General features: G+C 36.6%; 1 protein-coding gene across 1 annotated transcript; it reads right to left on the reverse strand.

Moving 5' to 3' along the window:
- Positions 1–1,539: 1,539 nt before the first annotated feature.
- Positions 1,540–5,435, reverse strand: snai1b (snail family zinc finger 1b). Its single transcript, XM_058763642.1, is given in 4 exon segments — positions 1,540–2,580; positions 3,692–4,147; positions 4,150–4,236; positions 5,178–5,435. Coding segments are annotated over 4 exon segments (801 nt in total). The 5' UTR covers positions 5,254–5,435; the 3' UTR covers positions 1,540–2,398.
- Positions 5,436–24,198: the final 18,763 nt, after the last annotated feature.

The raw sequence follows: 24,198 nt of genomic DNA on the forward strand, positions 1-24,198 counted from the left end.
AGTTGATAAAAAGCTTGAGAAGTGCTTTTTTCCTTCGAAATTGCTTGAGAAGTGCTTTTTGCCTCCAAATTCAGAAGCATTGATCACATAATTATTTACATGATGTTTACATGACAGTTCTATGTTGTGAATAAAGTCAAAGCTAGATGATATGACACACGGTAGGATTTTTGGAAAGGAAACTTTAAAAGAGGGAAAAAAGGGGGTGAATCAATAAATTATGAATCATTTACTGCCCTTTTGTGAATAATATGTAATCATATAATCCATAAAAAGTAACTGTAATCTGATTTTGAGCGTTTTACAATGTAACATAATACAAGCACGAATTTTTGGAATGTTAATCAGTTGCTATCCAGCACTGACAAGAGAACAAATTAGTACAACATTAAAATGGGAAACGAATTAGTACAATAAGGCCACAATTTAACTAAAATGCGGGAACAAATGAACAAATTTGGTGTAGATAGAGAATGCCACAGACACTTTCGATAGAGCTTAAGTTGCATTCAGCCTGGAATACCTCTTTAAGCGTGCCCTCCCCCTACAGCTAGCTTCCCCCACCAAAATCCCACAGCTTTGAGCCTCCAAATCAGCAGAGGAAGTGCATCGTTACTCTAGCAAGACTGGTTGGCGTCAGCGCAGGTCACAAGGGCTTTGTGGATTCAGCTTCCTAGAGAAAGGGTGAGCTGCGGAGGAGGTCTACAAAACCTAAAACCTCAAAACTCTGGCCACAGTGGAAGCGCAGATTGTTGGCATTTCCCACATTTATTAAATTTCCCCTCGGGGAGGCATATCTATCTATTTGACAGATTGAGGTTCTGGAGCTAAGAGCTGGATCCACTGGTCTTAATGGTGCGGACTGGCCCATTTCTCTGGTGCTCCTCTAAGTCTTCTGCCTCCCTTTTGGTCTTTTTCCACCTGCAGTGTCTCAGATGCGAACATTTGTTGGCCATGTGTCAGCTAGCGTCAGGGTAGTGTTGTATTAGCGTTAGGCTAAGCAGAAAAAGTGTGTGCAGGTGTTCTGACCATCACTCAAAATATCTGACTGCGTCTAGACATGGACGCTATATATTTATTGCACAGTATCTATGCAGAGACCCTTGGATGTAAATTCATGCATTCAACGAATAGTTCACATTTCTTTCAAAATTCTGCTCGCTTGTGTTCATTTCAGAATGTTTAAAAAGAGCATAATTCGCAACAAAATGGGTAAGAATCAACAATATTTGATGTCAAACCTGGTGTAATGCAGTCTGTTTGAATGTGCTCAAGCATGAATGATATGAAAGAAAGATTTTTTGACATGAAATTGCTTCTAAATATGTGTGCAAATTACTACTTATTTAATTTAAATGTAAATGAGCAGTGAGAACATTCTGCTAAACATCTCATTTTGTTTATCATGAAAGATAAAAAGTTAACCTCATGTCATTCCAAACTAGTATATGTAAATACATGCAGAATATTAATTTATGGGTGAGCTATTCCTTTTACACATCCCACCTTCATAAAAAACACAAATTAGACACTTTTCGGTTAAACAAAGGACATAAATTACTTTATTGGAAAAAAACAGCAAGTGGAAATACACTAAAACACATCTTTGCTCAAAAAAGATTGCATAGCATTTGGTTTGCGTTATACGTCCAACATATAAACAATATGTAGACAGGCAGCTTCATATATCATTGTGGCTTTGGAAAAAATATGTTCGAAGACGACCAGATGAAACAGGCTTCATGGAAGACCTTTCTCGAACCTGCAAATTCCCTTCAGTTCACATGGAGTAAACTTTGTACACAAACAACATCTATTGACCTTCTTTTTGTGTTGTTGACACCTTATTCAGTGATTTAATACCTCCAAGCTCATATTACAGAGACAAATTCCAGAGTCTAATTGAACTTCTTATTAAAACAGGCCTTTGGTGTGCTTTTCAGCCATGAGTCTAGAGATACAGCCAATGCATTTGTCGACAGGCCTGCGCTGCAACAGCTGTCCCAATACATCCCTGCACGTCTGTGGAGATCTTGGTGAGAGATGACCTCTCACCACACACGCTGTATAGCAGCTGCCCCCTCACAGTCCCGGACCAGCCGGCACCGAGGTGCATCCTGGGAATCCACCGAGAGCCAGTCTGTGGGCCCCTTCCCACGACAAAAATCTGCAGTCTACATTTAACAGGCCATTACTGTAGACATGGTGTGTGTGAATGTGTGTAAGACTAACACTGGATGAAAAATAGCATCTCTCCTTTGGCTTGTGGAAGCAAATATAAGGCACTTTGTGCTTCAAAAACGGCATCATACATTCTCTATGAGTCCAAACATTCACTTGAATGCCTTAAACCCGTCCCAGCTCAACGCCGAAAGATGGGAAGCAGCTGTCTTGACCTCTAGGCAGACGGACAGCAGCCGGAGAGCGTGTGTTTGTGCAGGAGGGACATGCGGCTGAAGGTACGAGAGCACGTTCCACACTGGTACTTCTTCACTTCGGAGTGGGTCTGCAGGTGAGCGCGCAGGTTCGAGCGGTCCGCAAACGCACGGTTACAGTGGGGGCATGAGAAGGGACGTTCACCTTAAAAAAAAAGAGAATTTTGTTTTTAGTATGCACACACACATACGTATATATATATATATATATATAACATCTACAGTTTAACTCTAAATGCAATTCAGGCAATATAGACAACAAGATTCTGCAAGAAAAGGTAAACCTTCAAAACTCATGCCACTCTGATAGGTTGTTGTTGTTGTTTTTTTGGAAGGGTTTAGCTGGGTATTTGCTTAAAAGAGTCCATCCCTAGGTTTCTATAAAAGCCTTGTCTCTAGAAATGACTTTTTGGGAGTCCTTTATGCAGATAGTCAATGTTTTACTTGGATAGCCCCTGTTGATAGGTGCACCAGCCAAGCAACTGCCATTGACAAGAATGGGAATGTTATTTCTACAGTTATTATAGACCTTGTCAGATTTAAAGGTAATTTGACCACATTCCTCACATTTATCCCTTTAGTATCGTGCAGAAGTTACCAAGTTCATCAAATTTAAAAGACTATGACATGATATGAAAGACTGAATATAACAAATGTACCATTTTAACTCAAGTACAGAGCCCCACGTGACGTGAAAAAAAAAAGATACAAGAATTTGTGCTTTTTGATTTATTAATTCATTTCTTGCTTTTTGTTCAATTGTGTCCATGTTATACTAATTTGTTCCCTCGTTTTAGTTCGATTGTGACCAAGTTGTACTAATCCATGCCCTGGTTGTAATTGTGCCTAGAATTTAACTTAAACAAGGGAACAAATTAATAAGTCGTGTGGACAAAAGTCTCCATATAGATACTTTTTGAGATTTTATCACCGGTTTTACTGTCTGCCAATCGGAAATGATAAATCTGTTGGCTTGGAAAAGTAATAGCACACCTTTCTCGATAAGCTGCATAATGTGGGGCTTGGTGATGAGATAGTACAAGATTTATAATTTGTGTCCATGCCACAAACAGTGCAGGATGAGTTACATACCTAACTTGAATACTTCAAAGTTTGCTGGTCAGTCCCCACTGATTCCATAGTTTGGAAAAAAACACTATGCAAGTCAATGGTGACCAGCAATTGCAAGTGAACTATCCCTTTAAGGATTGACTTTGCATGCACCTCTAACAGCCTCAATGCATCGGCTCACTCACCGGTATGAGTACGGATGTGTCCTCGCAGTAACCAGGGTCTGGAGAAGGCCTTTCCACACGTGGTGCACACACAGGGGAGCGTGTGTGAGCGGATGTGCATCTTGAGCGCACCCAGACTGTTGTACTCTTTGGGACAGTGCTTGCAGTGGAAGGCCGCTCTGGTGCTTGTGCTGGCGGCTCCTGCAGCGGTGATGGCGGTCTGTGGGCCGGCGGTGCAGTGCGTGAGCTGATGGCGAGAAAGTGCGGCCGGGCTGCTGCAGGTCTTGCCGCAGTGGGCGCACTGGAAGCGGTCGGTGGGGTCTGGGCTGGGAGGGTCGGACGTACGGCAGTCGTCCTCCTCTCCGCTGCTGCTGGAGCTGGACTGAGAGCTCAGGTCCAGAGGCCCAGGAGGAGAGGGGATGCTGGGTGACTCCGCTGTGAAGGAAAGGGGTAAGGCACTGGTGGTCCACACGAGCACGGAGGATAGTTGGGCACCACAGAATCGCCTTCTCTGGTGGGGAAGTCATCCAGAGGGAAGCATTGTGGGAAGACAGCATAGCGTTGGTCTGGGTGAGAGAAAAGATGCCCATTTAGATGGTTGCTGGACTACATGATAGGTTTCAGATTGTTTGAGGTAATACTTTTCTGTTTTTATGCCTTCAGGTTTATCAAAAAACACTTTATTTGTGACCCTGGAGCACAAAAGCAGTCATAAGTAGCACAGATATATTTGCAGTAATAGCCAACAATACATTGTATGGGTCAAAATTATCGATTTTTCTTTTATGCCAAAAATCATTAGGATATTAAGATATTTAGTAAATTTCCTACCGGAAATATATCAAAACTTAATTTTTGATTAGTAATATGCATTTCTAAGATTAAGAACTTAATTTGGACAACTTTAAAGGCGATTTTCTCAATATTTATTTGTATTTGTGTTTTCAAATAGTTGTATCTCAGCCAAATATTGTCCTATCCTGACAAACCATACATCAATGGAAAGCCTATTTATTTAGTGATGTATAAATCTCAATTTCACAAAATTGGCCCTTATGACTGGTTTTGTGGTCCAGGGTCACATTTGGTGAGTAACAAATATCTACTTCAGGTTAATTCAATAAATTACTGTGAAAAAGGCTACTACAGCTGAAGAATTTTAGCAGTTAGTTAAACTACATACTGCAGTTTGTGTAGATGCCATAGTGAAAAAGTACAAAAATAAATAAAAAATATCACTAATCTATTTTAGAGTAATGTGATAAAAACTAAATAACTAAAAGTAACACGTTTTGGAAATATGAAAATGCTTTAAAAAATAACAATAAAAGGTATGGGAAAAAGTTATGTCAACATTTGTGGTGCAGGACGTTATGACAACTTTAGATGGCTGAGATTTTGGCTCACTAAGTTTTGACTAATCATAAGCTGTTTAATTTGACACAGGCCTGCTGATATTGTATACAGTAACAAACATAAAACAAGTAACATCTCTTGGCACACTCACCAGTTTGACTCTCCAGTTCACTGTAGTTTGGCTTCTTGTTGGAGAAATATTTCTTGACAAGAAATGAACGTGGCATTTTGTAAAGATCCTCCCCAAACTCCAGCGAAGGTTTTAGATGAACTCTAGACTGAGTCTCTGGAGAAGCTGCAGCGCGAATCCCTTCAGAAGCACAGTCTGCTTCAGATCTCCAGTAATCTTTGCGCTCAGAGCGGATGGAAAGCTTTCTGACAGTCGCACATGAACTACTGCCATTCAGCCCAGTCGGGTCTCTTCATATGAGGCTGGGCTGGGCGAGGGGCGGGGCTTGAGCTCTGACCACGCCCCCTGGAACACCCGCTGTCTGACCCCGCCCCCCGCAGGTGCCCGCGGGAAACACACCACAGCATCCAGCTTACATCCTCCTTGCACGCCATTTATATTAAAATAAAACAAAAAGTTCAGATTCTAGACTGGATAAGGAGATGTGATTGGATGAGCTGCTGTAAAATAGCTGATAAATATGTTAATGAGATGCGTTGCTCGGCAGCGTTAAATGTTTTGCAGAATAAAAGGTTGGTGGTTGTGGAAGTATTGTTTGATTATTATAAAAGTATTTGTAAAACTGTTCCTTGGAAAGCTGAATTTTATTTGTAAATTACTGTGGTTACATTTCAGTTTAAAGACACAGACATAAACTGAAAGCCTAAATATAGCCTATAAAACAAACTAAATATTTGGATGACATTTCAATTATTATTATTATTAAGTTGTCACAATGAAACCTGCCATCAGCTTAAACACGAAACAATTAATGAAAAAGTAAAAGAAAGCATAACGCACAAATACATAAAACTCTATATAGATAAACGTAAAACACATGTACAACAGTTATGTCCTTTGAATACAGTTTAACCTTAAAACCTACACTGAAAAAAATGGTGTAGAAACAACTTTCCCCAAAAAATTACTACTAAATCTACTATTAGGCTACAGTCAATCTTTGTTTTATTTACTAGCCTACTTAAAATATTTGCAGTGTGCCTTTATTGTCGGCTACAGTTTAAAACCAATATTTAAAACTGCTTTTGAAAACGCATTTGTGACTAGACCATAAATACAGATTTACACAATTTCAGCGTGTGACAACTAGCCCCGGTCACCCCTACAAAGGGCGGAATCCAGAGGCTAAAATTTGACACAAAGCACAATTTCAAGTCATTTAACAATGCTTTGGAGCACAAGCTCCTATTTATCCTTCATCTCCGGGATCAGAGGACACACCGACTGATTTCCAGCATGGACACTGCGGGACACGAGAGGAGCTCAGCGGGTGTGTAACTAAAAATTAACCCACTTCTCTGAACAAAAAGAGTCTGTCCTGAATGCTCCTCTCACATCACATATCACCGGGAGACGAGGTGCTAACCTGTCCATGGGGCGCTTGGCGAAGGCATGTCTCATCGTGTCTGAGGGAGCTGCACCTGCGCTCGGATCGGATTGATCCGCAGACGCCGAGCAGACGCGGGTCAAACCAGCAGCTCTGCCCTAAAACCCCGCACACATTCCCACACAGCACTGCATTCCCTTCATTAACACCGCAGTAAACACAGAGCGTGCAGGAGCTGTTCTTCTCTTGTGAACACACCAGATGCTGTATTGAAAATCCGTCTTGAATCTAACACTGTTATGTTTTATGATAATAACACTAACAGTAGGCTATCTAGCATTTTTAATATATTTACTATGCATTATATTTATCATAGACAGATAGATAGATAGATAGATAGATAGATAGATAGATAGATAGATAGATAGATAGATAGATAGATAGATGACACTTCGACAAATTTGAACAATAATTAACTATAAAGTACATAGGCTATTGTCTTGTTAAATGTATTAGCCTATACATCTTTTACAGTAAATTATGAGAGCAAAACAATATTCACATTCAAACTGTTTTGTACTGTTGTGTATTTAACAACAGTAAAATGACAGGTCTCATAAAACCTGACACTTTTATGCTATAATATATATATATATATATATATATATATATATATATATATATATATATATATTGTGTGTGTGTATATATATATATATATATATACACACAGTCATGGCCAAAAATATCTGCACCCTTGGTAAATATGATCAAAGAAGGCTGTGAAAATTAATCTGCATTGTTAATCCTTTTGATCTTTTATTTTAAAAATTCACAAAAATCTAACCTTTCATTGTATAATAAGAATTTAAAATGGGGGGAAATATCATTATGAAATAAATGTTTTTTCTCAAATACACGTTGGACACAATTATTGGCACCCCTAGAAATTCTTATGAGTAAAATATCTCTGTATATTCCCATTCATATTCACAATTTTGAGCACTCCAGGGTGATTATGAACATTAAATTATCCAGCCATGGCTTCCTGTTTCACAGAAATATAAATAGGAGGGAAAACAAAGCCCAAATTCCCTTAATTATCCATCACAATGAGAAAACCAACTTAAAAACCAAAGAATATATTTTTGATGTGCAGCAAAAGATAATTGAGCTTCACAAATTAGTGAAGTGGCTTTAAGAAAAGAGCTAGAGCAGTGAAATTTCCCATTTCCACCATCAGGGCAATAATTAAGAATTTCCAATCAACATAAAATGTTAGAAAACTGCCTGGAAGAGGACGTGTGTCTATATCGTCCTAATGCACGGTGAGAAGGAGAGTTTGAGCGGCTAAAGACTCTCCAAGGACCACAGCTGGAGAATTGCAGAAAATAGTTGAGTCTCGGGGTCAGAAAACCTTAAAAAAAAATTGTCAAACGGCACCTACATCAGCACGTGTTGTTTGGGAGGGTTTCAAGAAAAATTCTCCTCGCTCATCCAAAAACAAACTCCAGCATATTCAGTTATCAGACACGACTGGAGCTTCAAATGGGACTGGCTTCTATGGTCAGATGAAACTAAAAAAATGAGCTTTTTAGCAGCAATCACTCGAGATGGGTTTGGTGAACACAGGGATAAAAAGTACCCCATGTGTACAATGAAATATACTGCTGTATTTTTGATGTTGTGGGCCTATATTTCTGCTGGAGGTCCTGGACATCTTGTTTAGACGCATGGCATCATGGATTCTATCAAATACCAACAGATAAAAAAAATCAATAAGTGACTGAGTCTGTTAGAAATCTTATAATGGGCCATATTCGGATCTTCCAACCGTACAATAATCCAAACACAAACATTAAAAACAACACAAAAATGGGTCACCGAGCACAAAACCAAGCTTCTGCTGGTGATTCCAGTCCTATGACCTGAACCCTGCAGAACATGAGTGAACTGAAGAGAAGAAGCAGCAACATGGAGCTGTGAATCTAAAGGGTCTGGAGTGATTCTGGATGAAGGAATGGTCTCTGATCTCTTGTCAGGTGTTCTCCAACCTCATCAGGCATTATAGGAGAACATTTAGAGCTGTTAAACTGGCAAATGGAGGTTTCAAAAAGTATTGAATAAAAGGGTGCCGTTAATTGTGGCCAATGTGTATTAGAGAAAAACATTTATTTCATAATGAGATTTCCCCTCATTTTAAATTCTTATTATTCAATGAAAGGTTAGATTTTTGTGAATTTTTTAAATAAAAGATCAAAAGGATTAACAATGCAGATAAATTTTCACAGCCTTCTTTGATCATATTTACCAAGGGTGCCGATATTTTTGGCCATGACTGTATGTATTCTTATTTATTTTATATATTCTTATTTATTTATTTTTGTATATTTTTTTATTTATTTTATATACAATACAACCTTTCAGGCTAGGCTTTCTCAACCCAACATCAAAGTTTGTCTTTTTATCTATAGTATTACTGTTATTCTGTTATTTATGTTATTTGCTCTTTCATTGCAGGACACTAATGCATACATCTTCTGAATGTGAAACATTCTGTTTTCTGACTGCAGTACAAGCATTAACTCTTTATTTTTGTCCAAAACATCTCACACATACAAAAGCTTTTAGTGTTGAACTGGCGTTCACTTAATTTGCTGCGTTTTATGCCTGTCAGTACACATTAGAAAACAGCCACAGGTTGTGTTTTGTGAGCAGAGTGCCGTGATCTTTTGACCTGGACACAGGGAGCACATAAAGCACAGAAATGTCCCGAGCTGAGAACAGATGTTTTCCTTGTGTTGCTCCGGGGAGACAGACACTCACTCACCACAGTCATGAAAAGAGCATTTACACTCAGCAGCGCTCCAGCTTCATTCAGCACTCGCCCTATATGAGTCATATGATTTCATCAACATCAGACATGTGATCAGAGTTCATTGAAAACTTGTGTGTGTGTGTGTGTTTGAAACATGTATGATTGCTTTTATACATTAAGAGACACTGAGTAGAGAAATATGTCTTGCATGGTTTTGATCCATGTAAAATAAACAAGGTAAAGGCTATATAATTCAGTAAATAGACAAACATATCGGAGTAAACTTAAAAATGCATAAAAATCTTATTTTGCCCAACTATTGCACAGAACATACAAACACAGAACAATACTTTGAAAACTATAATATTTGACTATTTATAACATTTTACTGTGAGTACAAGATTATATAGACTACAGTTCAAAATGTTGGTGATATTTAAAAAATATTTTTAAAAGAAGGCTCACAGAGGCTGCATTTATTTGATCAGAAATACAGCAACAACTGTAATATTGTGAAATATACTGTAATATATTTTCAAATGTAATTTATTCCTGTGATGCGCAGCTGAATTTCCAGCATCATTACTCCAGTCATCAGTGTCACATGATCCTTCAGAAATCATTTTAATATGAGGATTTTCCACTCAAGAAACATTTCTGATTATTACCAATGTTGAAAACAGTTTAAACAGTTTAATATTTAAGGTTTGATGAGTAGAGGGTCCAAAAGCATCTACAACATTTTTTTTTTTTTTTCAAATTTAAATCTTTTGCAATTTTATTAAACTTTTTACTGTCACTTTTGATCAATTTAATGCATCCTTGCTTGAATAAAAATATTAACTTCTTAAAACAAAAATCTAGCCAAACTTTTGAATGGCATATAAATTATAAGGTAATTCATACTTTTTACTTCCAAAAAGCACGCTTACAGTATTTTACAATAAAATGCCATGACTTCCTGAATCCATCATTATTTTTTATTAATTGTTCATTTGAAGTATGTTTACTGTATTTATACAGGTTTTTTTATTCTTCTGTTAAAATTGTAATTGAATTAACAAAAAAAACTATTTTCTTTAAATACTCTTTAAGTGTTTCACTAGATTATCTGCTTTACATCTCTTGGTGCTACAATTTGTGAAAACGTCATTATAATAAAGATGAGCTAAGGCTTCTGCTTGATTCTAGAGAAGCTGATTGTATGTTGAAAAGGGAAATCAATGTGAGTCTCTGAGCGGCTGGTGTAACGGGGGAAGGGTGTGTGGGGTGTTCTTCAGATCCCCCGCCTGACACAGCATGAGCAAGATAAGGTACTGTATAAGACCCCCTCAGGAATTTAAGCTGAAACATATGGTGAAACGCTCCTTCTGTCAGAGGAGCCCAGGAATTTCACTTAACAACCTTTGACTACCTTGATGACCTGTCTGTTAAGACTCTGCTGTTCCTCTGGACTCGACCTCAATCAAAACACACGAGCGGCTCTAAAGCAAACAAACCAGCGTCCTCAGATGACCGGCTGAGAGGCTGGATGCTGGGTGACGCTCACCATGTGTGAAAATAACCACAGATGTGGAATAAAACACATGACAAGAATAATTACGAAACTAAATTTCATAAGAGTATTTTTAGACCAAAAAAGGGTAAACATTTGATTAGTTACCTTTTTTTAGATGGTGCCTTTTAGATGGTTTATGAAAATGTGAACAACATTCATAAAAGGTATTAGGAACGGCATTGTGAATTAGTAAGTAGCGTTTTGTCTCATTTATATATCACAAGTTTAGACATGACACATTTATGGACCTTTTTGTTTTTGAAGTCAAAGATCACTGGCGCTATGTTGGATGTTTTCTTCTCAGAACTTAAATCTAATTTACTTTTCAGTTTGGGAACGTCAAAATGTCCGTCTGCATTTCTTTCAAGTATGCTGTTCAAATAGTGTGCTGTAGGTTGTCATTAACATTTTTGGGGTTTGATGTCAACGCCTCAGATACTGTATCTGCATGTGAGGTGAAGGCACAGGTTCACACCTTAAGGGTGTTTTACACAAAGAGGCCTGTCCGTTAGCATTCCCATTCATCTCAGAGAAGCTTTCCTGACTCGTACGGGACAAACGTACACAATTTGAAAGGCTTTGCTTATGAGACAAAACATTTCGAGCCAAACAACCTGAGCTGTAAATTAAAGATGACAAATCAATGCAGTAATGAGCTGCAATAATGGTAACAGCACAACAAGAACACACACCATCCCAAAAACCCTCACTAGTGACCATCACAAGCTGTGACGTCAAAAACAGTGGACAGGGGAAAATATACAGTAAGTGCATTTAATGCACAGAAAAATGTTTTTTTTTTTTGTAATTAATATGGTGTATGCGAATATGCATTCTGTTAAGGACAGAGAAAACGATGATACTGAAGGGGCTAACCAGCCAACCCTTGACTTCTTGGTTGGACATCCTGAATGTCCATGAGTCTCCCTGCCTCTTTCTTACACTGCCATCTACAGGAGAACAGCTAAACTGCTGTCGTTTAATCCTTACAGGTTGGGCATTTACCTCCTTTGTACCATATTACATTGTTTTAATTGTTATGCAAATGATAGCCTATCAAATAAATTAATCAAGACTTTAAAAACAGGGTAATTTACTAAAAGGCTATTTGGCCTTTAGCAGTTAATGAATTGCTGGTTAATTCAAATGTAATTTTAAAACACTTCAGATGCTTCCTTTTGAATACAGACAGCTTATTTAAATACTGAGTGAATGAAATAGGTGATTTACTCAGAGTGATCAAGCAGCAATAAATGAGGGTTTGTGTCCCAAATAAACTGAAATAGGGCCTACTATTTATCTGTTTAGAAATCTTCTACTTATGCCTGAACTGTATGTCAGGTACAAAAAGCTCTGATGATACACTAGAAACATGGATATTTTTGTTTGTATTGATATTAGGTAAGGTGTTCTTTCATTTGTTCTTTATTTAACATGATTGCAATTCAAATGACAAGCCGAGTAAAAGCAACTTTTTAGTGTATCACGTCAAACTTAAGTCAGTGTTTTCAATTGTTTTGTTGTTGTTGTTTTTTTTTTTTCAGAAAAAAAATACTGAATAAATTAAACCAAATGACTTTCAGACTTGAGGCTTAAAATTTCAAGAGAAAACAAATCACTGCAATATTTGTGACTTTATATGACATTCCTAACCAGTAGAGGTCACACATGCAAAAATAATGAACAGTTTCGGTTCATTGTTTGACAAGTGTTTATAATTTTCTGTCATCTTTAAAGCTGCAGTCCATAACTTTTTTTTTTTTTTTTTTAAAATGATCCGAATTCAATATTTGAGCAAGTACATAACCAGCCACCCTGCTAAAAAAAAAAAAACAATAGAAGCCCAATAGAAACCATCACAGAAATTCCAGTGGTTTCCATTAAAATACCATTATAAACCATTAGCTTTTTCCAGTAAAACCATTACAAAATTCCTTTTTGGAGTGTGTTTTGGGCATTTTTCCAATAGGATTTAACATCCCACCAATAGAATCCATCACATACCAGTAGACACCACTATAGTTTCCATTAAAACCAATACAATTCCCATTATAACCATTAAAACCATTACATTTTCTATTGTGTTTTGGGCAGGGCACATTTACTTTATTCCGATTCACAACGGTTATCTTATAATAATGTTTTCTAGTTTGAATGGAAATTCGAGCATGGCACTGCGTCATTACATCACATCTGTAAACATAAAGAAACTGTCCGACTACTAGGCTATCACATGTGAGGATCCTGCAGGTGGCGGATCGTTTATAGCCTTTTCTCACAGCAGCTGGAATAATTAAATGTATCATTTTGATGGCGGATTGTAATCCAGAAAGGATTGTGTGTTTATGCAACACATGTGAATGAAATTAAATTATTTTCCAGTTTTAAATGTGCTTCTGATTACAGATAGCCTTACTACACAAGATTTGTATTTTAAAGAAAACCAGTTCGAAGGGAGCATAGTTTGCTTTTTAATTTCTTAATATGACATTCGAATGGTATGACAATTAGATATTAAACTGTACAGAAATTGAAATCTACACACTAATACACACTATACTCATAGTCACGCAATGCTGATGTTGTTAACATTAATAATTTGAGAATAAAGTATTGCAATACAATAATAATAATTTGCACAGTTTGATGTGATATGAGCTAATCGATCGTTACATTTAATCACCATTGGTAGCGCGATTTATGGTAATGCTTTATTCCTCAGTTGGTCAGAACAAACGTGGCAGACTTGTTACTTGTTCAGATGACAATATACGTGAAAATTCTTATTTGCGTCATATATTCAAAATGTAGACTAATCTGTGATTGCGAAGCACAGCAAACATCCACACCGGCGCTGACAGCTACACATTCACCTCAAAACATTAGATTCATCCGCGCTGGAGCTGCACCGGAGCACAACCCCAAGCAAGGAAGATAATTCCACAAAAAGCTGCAATTCCAGGTTTTCAAACAGAGATGGCGACAAAGACGCAAACTTACGGACTGCAGCTTTAAGTGAATAAATGAGTCTTTTTAAATCCCTGGAAAGATTTTAAGGGTAACCTGCTTGATTTAGATTCCAGATTCTATATTTTCTATATCTCTACACTTTGATCTTAATCTGACTCTCTTGTTAGACCCCGGACTATAACTGGCACTGAAGAATTTGGCTCCAACACCACTTGGGGGCGCTATGCTCAGGTTTAAATTGCATGTAATTATGCATTATTTACTGTTGTTATTATAATAGTAAGTACTTGTCACATGTATAACAAGGTCACTGTAATATTAAGTGTTACCAAGTAATTTTCTAATGAGCTACTTTAGCTTTACTTGAGTCAATTTCCATAAAGGTATCTTTACATTTACTAAAGTACTGTTGCATAATTTATACAACACTACTAACTCCATACCTATAGGTGAAATGTCACGAATCCGGTCTATGAACTTCCTACTTGCTTCACTACGGAGCCATTCCAAGTTTCCAGTCCTAGTTTCTAGTTCTAGTCTAAGTCTAGTCATTTCGTGTTGCCTTGTTGTCTGTTTCCTGATCTTCTGCCTGTGCATCTTGGATTAACCCTTTGCCTGCTGTTTCGGACTCTGTTTGCACCTCGCCTGGACTTTTGCTCGTGTTATTTGATTACCCCTCATGTCAAGCCCTCTGGATATTGTTCGTCGATCATAGACCCACGCTAGCCCTAGGAATATTCTTTGCCTTGTCTGTGATTTACCTGTGTTATCTGACCCTTGCCTGTTCCTTGCCTTTGTAAATAATTTCTTGCATATGGATCCGCACGTCTCACGTCTCGTTCGCCCCGTAACATGAAGAGTCAAAGCTCAGGGTTTATGGTTGTTTCTGCGGTTTGCACCTGCTGGTAGATATTCCTCTGGATTTGAAGCAAAACACACTAGGTGGTGTTTTTAAATGAACTGGTTGAATGAATGATAATAAAAAAAAAAAGATATTTAATGGTTTGGCCCTCAATTTTATGCATCCTACTTAAACAACCAACAAGACATATTGCATTTGACATTTGTTGACAAAATATGCAAAGCAGCGTTTAATACAAATAAGCGAGCCCATAGCATGACAAGGATGGTGTTACCTGGAAGCTGCTGCATATGGTTTCTGCCAAACATAGCGCTTCCCTTTCAGGCCAAAGAGTTTATCTTTAGGTTTAGTTTCAGGTTTTGTCACATGGTTTCAAGTCTAAGATCCCAACCTGCAGTTTCCTTTCGCAGCACTAGGTGACTCTCTGTGAGTACTGCCACATGTTGTCTCCTTTAATTGCTTTTACTATTGTTACTACTGCAGTTGGCTGGTTCTGTTTTTATTGTTTGATTCCTATCTGATCAATCAATAAATTGTCACAATACTTCTCTTCATTTTGAATTTTATTATTTTTTTATTATACTTTACTAGGCCTCGGGCCATTAACACACCCTGTAGAACTGACAGAAATAATATATTTGTGTACCTGTACATTGTGTTTTTAACCCTTTAAAGCCTTATATATGAAATAATATATAAGTAAACTAAAGTCAGTAAACTAGCCAGAAATATTTATTATATATAGTATAGTAAGATATAGCTCATATATAGTAAAATATGGAGCTCATACTTGAGGAGAAAAAGCACCTCGTTTTTATTTAGAGGCTCAAACTGAGCAAAATTATGCAATTTTGACAAAATAAAGATGAAATTCTGATAGCCTGTATTGTAAAGCAATGCGATCTTTATAACAGTATTACAGAATACTGTATGATTAATGATTGTTAATTTAACTGTTATGATTAATATCATAACTGTTATGATTAATATCATAAAATGATATTAATATCTGTCATCACTCTATTTCTCCAATAATATGTTTTTGTAAGATTAGTGCTGTCAAATGATTAATCGTGATTAATCGCATCCAAAATAAAAGTTTTTGTTTGCATAATATATGTGTGTGTTCTGTTTATATTTATTATGTATATATAAATACACACACATACAATATATATTTCGAAAATATTTACATATTTAATATCTAACAAAAACATATTTTTCTGAAATATATACATGCATGTGTGTGTATTTATATATACATAATAAATATACACAGCACACATACATATATTATGTAAACAAAAACTTTTATTTTGGATGCGATTAATTGCGATTAATCATTTGACAGCACTAAAGATTATATTTAATTTGATCATCAAAGCTCTGTAGTTTAAAACACATAATGCAATGCAGACTGAGAGACGAACAAATAAACAAATGAAATACATTTTAATATGATTTGTCAAAAACGGATGCATGGATAATCAAGAAATGCTTCAGTCCAGTAAATGTTCATGTTCATATATTACTAACAATACAAACATTATTTGTATGTTTACTGTACAAAAACCAGTAAAGATTTCACAATAAAAAGACACGTGAAGCACGAGCTGAATGTGGACATTTGTAAAATTATACTAAAAGACCTTTTATTTGCTACAAAACTGTCAATTAGATGACAGAAGGCATGTAGTAGATTGTGTGCAACAGGTTTTTCAGCAAAGTTTTGGTCATGTTAGAAATTTAGAGGCACTGCAGGTTTTGTACACACTCACATACTGTGTAAGCTGTATTTCATTGCGCCACCTGCTGGCCTGTGGTGTCTCTTCACGCGACCTCTGCTCCCAGCGCAGGTTTATGTTATCAGGCAAAGGCTAAGGGTAAGAGGAGACACAGGATATTTTAGGACGGGACAGAGAAAGGTTATGTAATCTGAGGTTTGAACTCACCCCTACATAGTATCCATCAACCTGGCCAGTATGCTGAGTGTGTATGTACTGATCTGCAGAAAAACACCCAACACTGATGAGACAGGCCAAATAAGTCAGCCTCATTACTCAAATCTAATTGTATGGTGAAAAGTGGTCTCCATATGACAGGTGTTTGGACGGGAGGGGAAGAAAAATAGTCGCTGACGTCAGTCACAAAGGAACATTGCATTACATTTTGCTGAAAGATTAGGAAGACAAACTATTTATTTTTATTTTGTTCATTAGAATAATGTGCATGAAGGAAGTCAGTGATGTCCTGTGAGAGGTTAAAGCTGTTCCTTTGGTCCTCTGTATTCTCTGGTGGAGTCTGATCCCCAGTGACTCTGTGTGCTTCATATTCCTGCCAAGGGCATTCCTCTGGGACTGTTTGTTCCAGTCGTGTAGAGACACATCAGACGGCCACTGAACGAGTGTGTCTTAGTCACGGAGCAGAGACAACAGTGCAGCAGGATGCAGATCCATGTTCCGGCACAAACGGGCCTTTTCATCTGTGTTTACTTGAGTCTCAGCACTCAGCTGCAAACGGAAGTGGAATTCAATGCAAATACTGTAGTAGATAATAAAATGTGGCTTCACTCTTCCTCTGTAGTCTACCCTGCTTGCTTCCCTTTCTGGATTTTTTTACTACTTGAGCTCTTGTAAATCCAGCTAGACTTTTGCATTTTCTGATGTAAATGTGAGCGTTATTAGTCTATGCAAAGCACTATGGTGGGTGTTGCCTATGGCCTATATGTTTATTATGGTGTTGCTGGATGGTTGTTTGGGTGTTGTGGGTGATGACTTGGCTGTTGCTACGGGCCAAAGTCAACAACCCCATCCTCAAGTGTCTGTGATATTTCAGTTACTAGATACGACCCAGGTCCCTCCTTCAGTGTAAGTCAAAGAGTTTTTATTTTTGTCTTTTTTATCATGTTAAACTGAAGAAAACAATATTGGACTCCACTGCACATACAGCAATGAAATATAAATACGCCAACTATATCTTGTAAAGAGCACTGAACTGAAAAAAAAAAAAACTAAACTAAAACCTATTGAAAATATATTGATGTAAATATATTTTAACTAGTGCTGTCAAACGATTAATCGCATCCAAAATAAAAGTTTTTGTTTACGTAATGTATGTGTGTGTACTGTGTATATAAATACACACTCATACAGTGTATATTTTGAAAATATTTAAATGTATATATAAATATACATTAAATGTATAATGTATGTACACATATATTATGTAAACAAAAACTTTTATTTTGGATGCGATTAATCGCGATTAATCATTTGACAGCACTCATTTTAACATATATATTAGCGATATACAGTACTCAGGGTTCTTTATTGGAACTGATGGTTCCATGAAGAACCTTTAACATCTATGGAAACGTTCCATTCTACAAAAGGTTCTTTTAGTGGAAAAATGTTGTTTAGATTATTACAATGTGCTTCACGCTAAAAAAGAAAAGAAATAGAAATCAAATATATTTTTAAAAATATACAAAAATAGCCATATGTATTTGCTAAAATATGTTTCAAAATATATTTACGTAAATATATTTTCTAACAATATTTTTTGGCCATTTTTGTATGTTTTAAAAATATAATTATACATTTAAAATATATTTTCAAAAATATAGAAAAAAATAGTAAAAAAAAATTAAAAAAAATAAATTTTAAATGCTCAAAAAATGTAATATTGCAGTATATAAAGATTTTAAGCATGATTAAATAATTATAAATCTACTTTTGATCTCTAGTAGGCCCATCCACATTTGTATTTAGCCTAAATGTAGGCTACTGGACTGGAAATGTATATTCATGTCCCTTAAATACATTTAGGAATATATTTTGGTATGCAAAGGTTGAAACTAGATATATTTTCTATTTCAAAAATATATTTCATTGAGCTTCACTGTTTGCAACATATATTTAGTATATATTTCAAATATATTTTGGCCACAAATGTTTGGGTTTTTTTGCCACATGGGAGAACTGTTCACTGAATTTATTTATTTATTTATTTGCTTGCTTGCTTATTTATTTATTCATTTTTGCCACGTGGGAAAACGGTTCTCTGTAATGGTTATTTTACAGCATTGCTGTGAAAAATAAATAAATAAATAAATAAATTTTTGGACCTTTATTTTTAAGAGTACACCATTTGGTATTTTTGGGGTTTTTTTGACAAAATTAAACGGAGACATTTTTCAAAAAAAAAAAAAAAATGTATGTTCTACTGAAGAAAGAAAACTCTTACATGTTTGGAGTAACATGAGTAAATAAAATTGTAATTTGTCACAGATCTGTTCAAAGAGCTATCTGCTATTGTATTTTAAAGAACACCATGCAGAAAGTGGTTGAAGACTTGCAGCTACAGTAGATTACCGCATGTCATCATATCCCACTCTGACCCGAAAACGCTCCATGTGAACTCTAAAGATAAAGAGTGAGAGCAGAGAGAGCCAGCAGGCCCCAGAAATGACCTCCGCCTTATCAAGAATTATGACTAAAAGAGAGAGAGAGAGAGAGAGAGAGAGAGGGGGCATGAAGTACAGCTTGTAATGGACTTTCTCTGTCTGCAAACATGTCTGTTCTGTAGATACAAAAGATAAAGGTGACAGTAAATTGAGATTAACAGCATTGATTAACAAAGAGATACGTATTAGCTCTGATCCAAAACATGACTGCTGATAAATGAGCAGATAAATAGGAAAATTATGCTGCATGTCTAAAATGCCTTGTTTTCAATTTTCAATTCAAAAAGGCAATCCTAAAAATGCATTGCACTGGGCTCAAACAAGTTTAAAACCCCCTGCCTTAGAGGACAGAAAAGTGTCTCAAGGGGTGGGAACTGAGCTATTTTAAAATGCCTCGACAGGAATCATTAACCATAAAAGGTAAGTTATAAAAAGCATTTAGTGCACCAACAAGTTTGTGCAAATTACAAAATACATAGTCATCATCTGAATTCCTAACACAGTTGAATAAGGAATAAGAAAGAGCCTCTATTGAATGTAACTCAGGTGTGTAAGTGAGATGGAATAAAAAGAGATACGATCGTCCTTTCCCTAACAAAAGCTCCCAGGCATTCGTGTTGATGTGTTTCCACAGAGTCTGTCCTATTTGAGCGTTTGTGTTGATCTTTCATCTGGCTCCTCCTCCAGCTCATCGTAACATCCCAGATAGAAAGCACTGTGGCCACCGCCACTGCGTCTGTTTTTAGTGAGGAAGCAGGAAAGGTTAAGAGGACCATGAAGGCAGCTTCAAAGCATGAAAATCAGCTGTTGTGGTGTTTGTTCTCAAAACAGCCACCTATCTCTCTGTTATCTGCCATCTGCACGGAAAGTCTTTCACAGCCACTTAGGATCCTATTTGCAAATCCTCATAAACAGACTATGCATTTTCTTACCATTTTAAGAGGCTTGGGTTTCTGTGATGCTCATAAATAGCGAGGACAGTCACTTTAGTCAAGTGTTGTGTGCAGGTCGCTGAAGTTCACAATATAACACCACCACAGTGAACTTTCACCCACTTTTCCACCCTTAAGCAAAGGTGAAGGCCTGAGAGAAGACACCTGCCAAACAAGCCGACAACGCTCGAGGAAATAGCTGGGAAACAAGTACATAATATGCAGCGGTGGAAACAGATGTCATGAACATCTGAACTGAGAAACCAAAATTCCACGATTGATCTTTTGACATATGAGAGGTTATTGTAGTATAAAAACATCCTGTAAGTTTCAGAAGATACAGACTGTGTCAGTAAGAACTTGTTTTTTTGTTCACTTCATTTTACCGCAAATTCGTTTACAAACAAGGCACAATTTGACACAAAAAGATTGAACCTAAAAGATGATCACTATTGCTTTGTCTGTTATTACAGATCATTTGATATACACTCTTAAAAATAAAGGTGCTTAAAACACAGCGATGCCATAGAAGAACCATTTTTGGTTCCACAAAGAAGCATTCAGTCAAAGGTTCTTTAAAGAACCAGCACTTTCTTACCTCTTTATAATCGAAGCCATGCCTTTAAACTTCCAGTTGTCTGCTTTAATTAATCATTAGCTTATGATTTGCATGTGTATCATTATGTTATGATTTTACTTGTTGAGGCACTCTACTAACTAACTAATTCAAAATCTATAACCACGATGACATATTACTTAACAATTAGTTAACAGTCATGTGCCTCAACAAGTAAAGTCTTAACATAATGATACTCATGCAGATCATAAGCTAATGATTAATTAAAGCAGACAACTGGAAGTTTAAAGGCATGGTCAATTAATGTGGTAATTAACATATGAATTTACTTCATTAGTTAATAAAATAAGTTATTAGGTAGTTCATATATTATGACGCATTTAACTGATAACAATTTATCGATTACTTAATCTTTGAATCATATCAAATGTTCATTAGTTGCTGATGCAGTAATCATTAATAAATGGTTTAGTTCATCATGAGTTATACATTAACTCATGATTATCTGTGCATTAGTTAAGCATTATTTAATGCATATTTGTGCACCCGTATTGTAAAGTGTTACCAAAGGTTCTTCTGTGGCATCGTGAAGCACCTTTATTTTTAACAGTGTATACTGACTATTTATGCGTTTTTAACCTAAATCACTGCAGCGTCCATCTAGATAGAAGACAGCTACACATAATGTACACACTTATCACAGTACATTCACAAACAGTTACATCCCCCACAAAAAAAAATAAAAAAATAAAAAAAATGCAAGAGTGTAAGATGATGGCCAATTTCCTATGTGTTTAAAGCTCGTATAGCTGTAGGAACAAAACTACACATAGGTAATCTATACCTACGGCCAGATGGGAGAAGTATGAAACACAGATGGAGTGGGTGATCTGGGTCATTTAGGATTATGTGCGCTTTCCGGATTGTAGTTGAAGTAACACAGCCTGATAGCTTAAGAGTAGGAATACCAATAATACTACTAGCCAAATTAGATATCTTTAAAAGTTTGTTCCTATTAACGGCTGTGAGCATATGAAAAAAACGAATGGCACCATACATAAGAACTGGCTCAATAATACTCCGATACGGGAGAAGAAGGAAACGAGGTCTTAATACGAAGAAACGAGAAATGAGAAATGGTCTTAATACACATCCCTGGGGGGCCCCAGTATTAAGAACAATGGTGGGTGATAATAAATTGTCCACTTTTACCACTTACGACAGAAATTATGCGATTAGACAGAAAATTATAAATCCAGTGAATTAATGGCGATGGATCTTGCAGACCCTGTAGTTTCTTGATTACTTGATGACGCTGAATTGAATTAAAGGCAGAACAAAAGTCAATAAAAAGAAGTCTAGCATAATTTCCAGGGGTGTCCAAGCGTTGAAGCAAACAGTGCAAAAGACAAGCCACTGCGTCATCTGTACCCCTTTTCTGCTTGTATGCAAATTGAAGAGAGTCCAAAAATGGTGAAACATATGGAAAAATTATATTTTGGGCCAATTTCTCAAAACATTTCATTATGATTGAGGTCAACGACACCGGCCTGTAATGATTAAACTCTGATGGATGTGATTTTTTTGGGAACAGGAATGACAACTGATGAGGAATATAGGCTGTCAAACACACACAACTATTAACCAGTCATAGCAGTGCTGTTTACTTCCGAGTCTACAGTCTGCCAGTACAAAACAAAAAACAAAGGCCAAAAAAAGTTCATGACCCATTTAAAGCTGTGGTGTGACGTTTCTGCAGCAATAGTGGTTTCCAAACAGGTTTTCCAAACACTCCTTCCACCCCACCCCAAAGTCACGCTATTGGTTGAGTCACAAGTTGACGGTGCTTAAAGAAACAGAGCAATGTTGTGAAAGAAACAAGGAACCACTGTGTTTTCACAAGGGTTGGATGAAATTCCCAATTTGAGAATTGGCTCCTTTTTGATTCAAGAGTGCATTTTGAATGAACTGATCGCCAGATAGTGACTGGACTCCAACGCAAAATAGGCAAGAACATAAAATATAGGCCTTCTGTTAAAGGTTTCCATTTTGTAAACCTGCTTCATGTTGTTTGACTATTTTAAAAACTTGTTAAAGGGGGTGTTAAAGCATTCTGGGAAATGAAGTCCTTTGTTTGTTTGTTTTTACCATGGTCCATAAAATAAAGATCATATGCTTGTTAAGTCTGATGCTCTATCAGATTCCAAAACAAACAATAAATGGTGCTAATATACACTTTAAACAAAAATAATGCTAAATAGCACTAAAAGTGGTTCACTGGCTTGTAATCAGGAACCACTTTAAGAGCTATAGCACATATCTTTAAAGGCCAATGGTGACAAACGGTGCTATGTGGAACCATAACCATTCTCCTCCTTAGATTTTAGATATGTTACTCCACTCCCATATGTTTGCTATGAATGGGAATGGCAAAATCTGTTTTGAATCACTTTTATGCTTTTCTGAGGTCAAAACATCTTGTGCGGGGCCCTGGAATATTTCCTTATAGGGGGGCCTTGGGGGCAAAAAGGTTGAGAACCACATTATCTTCAGGAAATGCACTGTATGTTAATGTTGATTTTTAATCCTTTCCCCAACTAAACTAGAGACTAAGAAAGTTAGAGAACTTTTTAAGAACTATAGCGGGGCTTAAGGGTTCTTTCTTCTCAGAGCAGAAATGGGATTGTAATGAATGGAATGGAATTAATTCTACAAATATAAATAAATACACATTTATACAGGTGACTGATTATTGACATTTGTTGTTCATATTATGTAATGCTTCTGAAAATAATAGGCTTGCTTGTGTGTATGATAGCATGTTTATGGTAACAAAATGTGATAAATGTGTTATATATGTAGAGAAATATTATTTAAAATTAAATACAGTAGTTATGTGATTGTAGTTCTTCTGCCTCCCTAAATTCAAACTTGAATTGCAATTCCACAATTAATCCGTAATTGTCTGTTTTGTTGTGCACATTATCATTCTGGGACAGGACAAAAAACAGTATTGTATAACACATCAGATTTATTCACCTGTGTATGTGTGGTCCATGCGTTCCCGAATGTCCCCACAAGGATAGTAAAACTTGAAACGTTTGACATTGTGAGGACAAAATGTCAGTCCCTGTGAGGAAAAGAGTATATACATCAATACTAAATGAAGTTTTGTTTACCTGTGAGGATTTGGAAAGAGTTAGGGTTAGCGTTAGGAGATCAAATATAAAAGGTCATATCATATAAAAATCAATATGTTTATGGAGAGTCCTTCTGTGTGTGTGTGTGTGTGTGTAAACATTTATGCTTGTGAAACATCCCGGTTAATGACAGAACACTTTTCTTGCTCAATATGTAATATCACGTTCCAGATGGGACATGCTGTGCCGTGCCTGTTTGATTCTGTAGGGCAGGTGTGAGATAAAAGCACAGGCTAGAGGCTTTTGTCTCTGCTTATTCAGTTTTTATTTTAA

Source organism: Onychostoma macrolepis, chromosome 23 (assembly GCF_012432095.1).
Source record: "Onychostoma macrolepis isolate SWU-2019 chromosome 23, ASM1243209v1, whole genome shotgun sequence".
Classification (NCBI taxonomy): domain Eukaryota; kingdom Metazoa; phylum Chordata; class Actinopteri; order Cypriniformes; family Cyprinidae; genus Onychostoma; species Onychostoma macrolepis.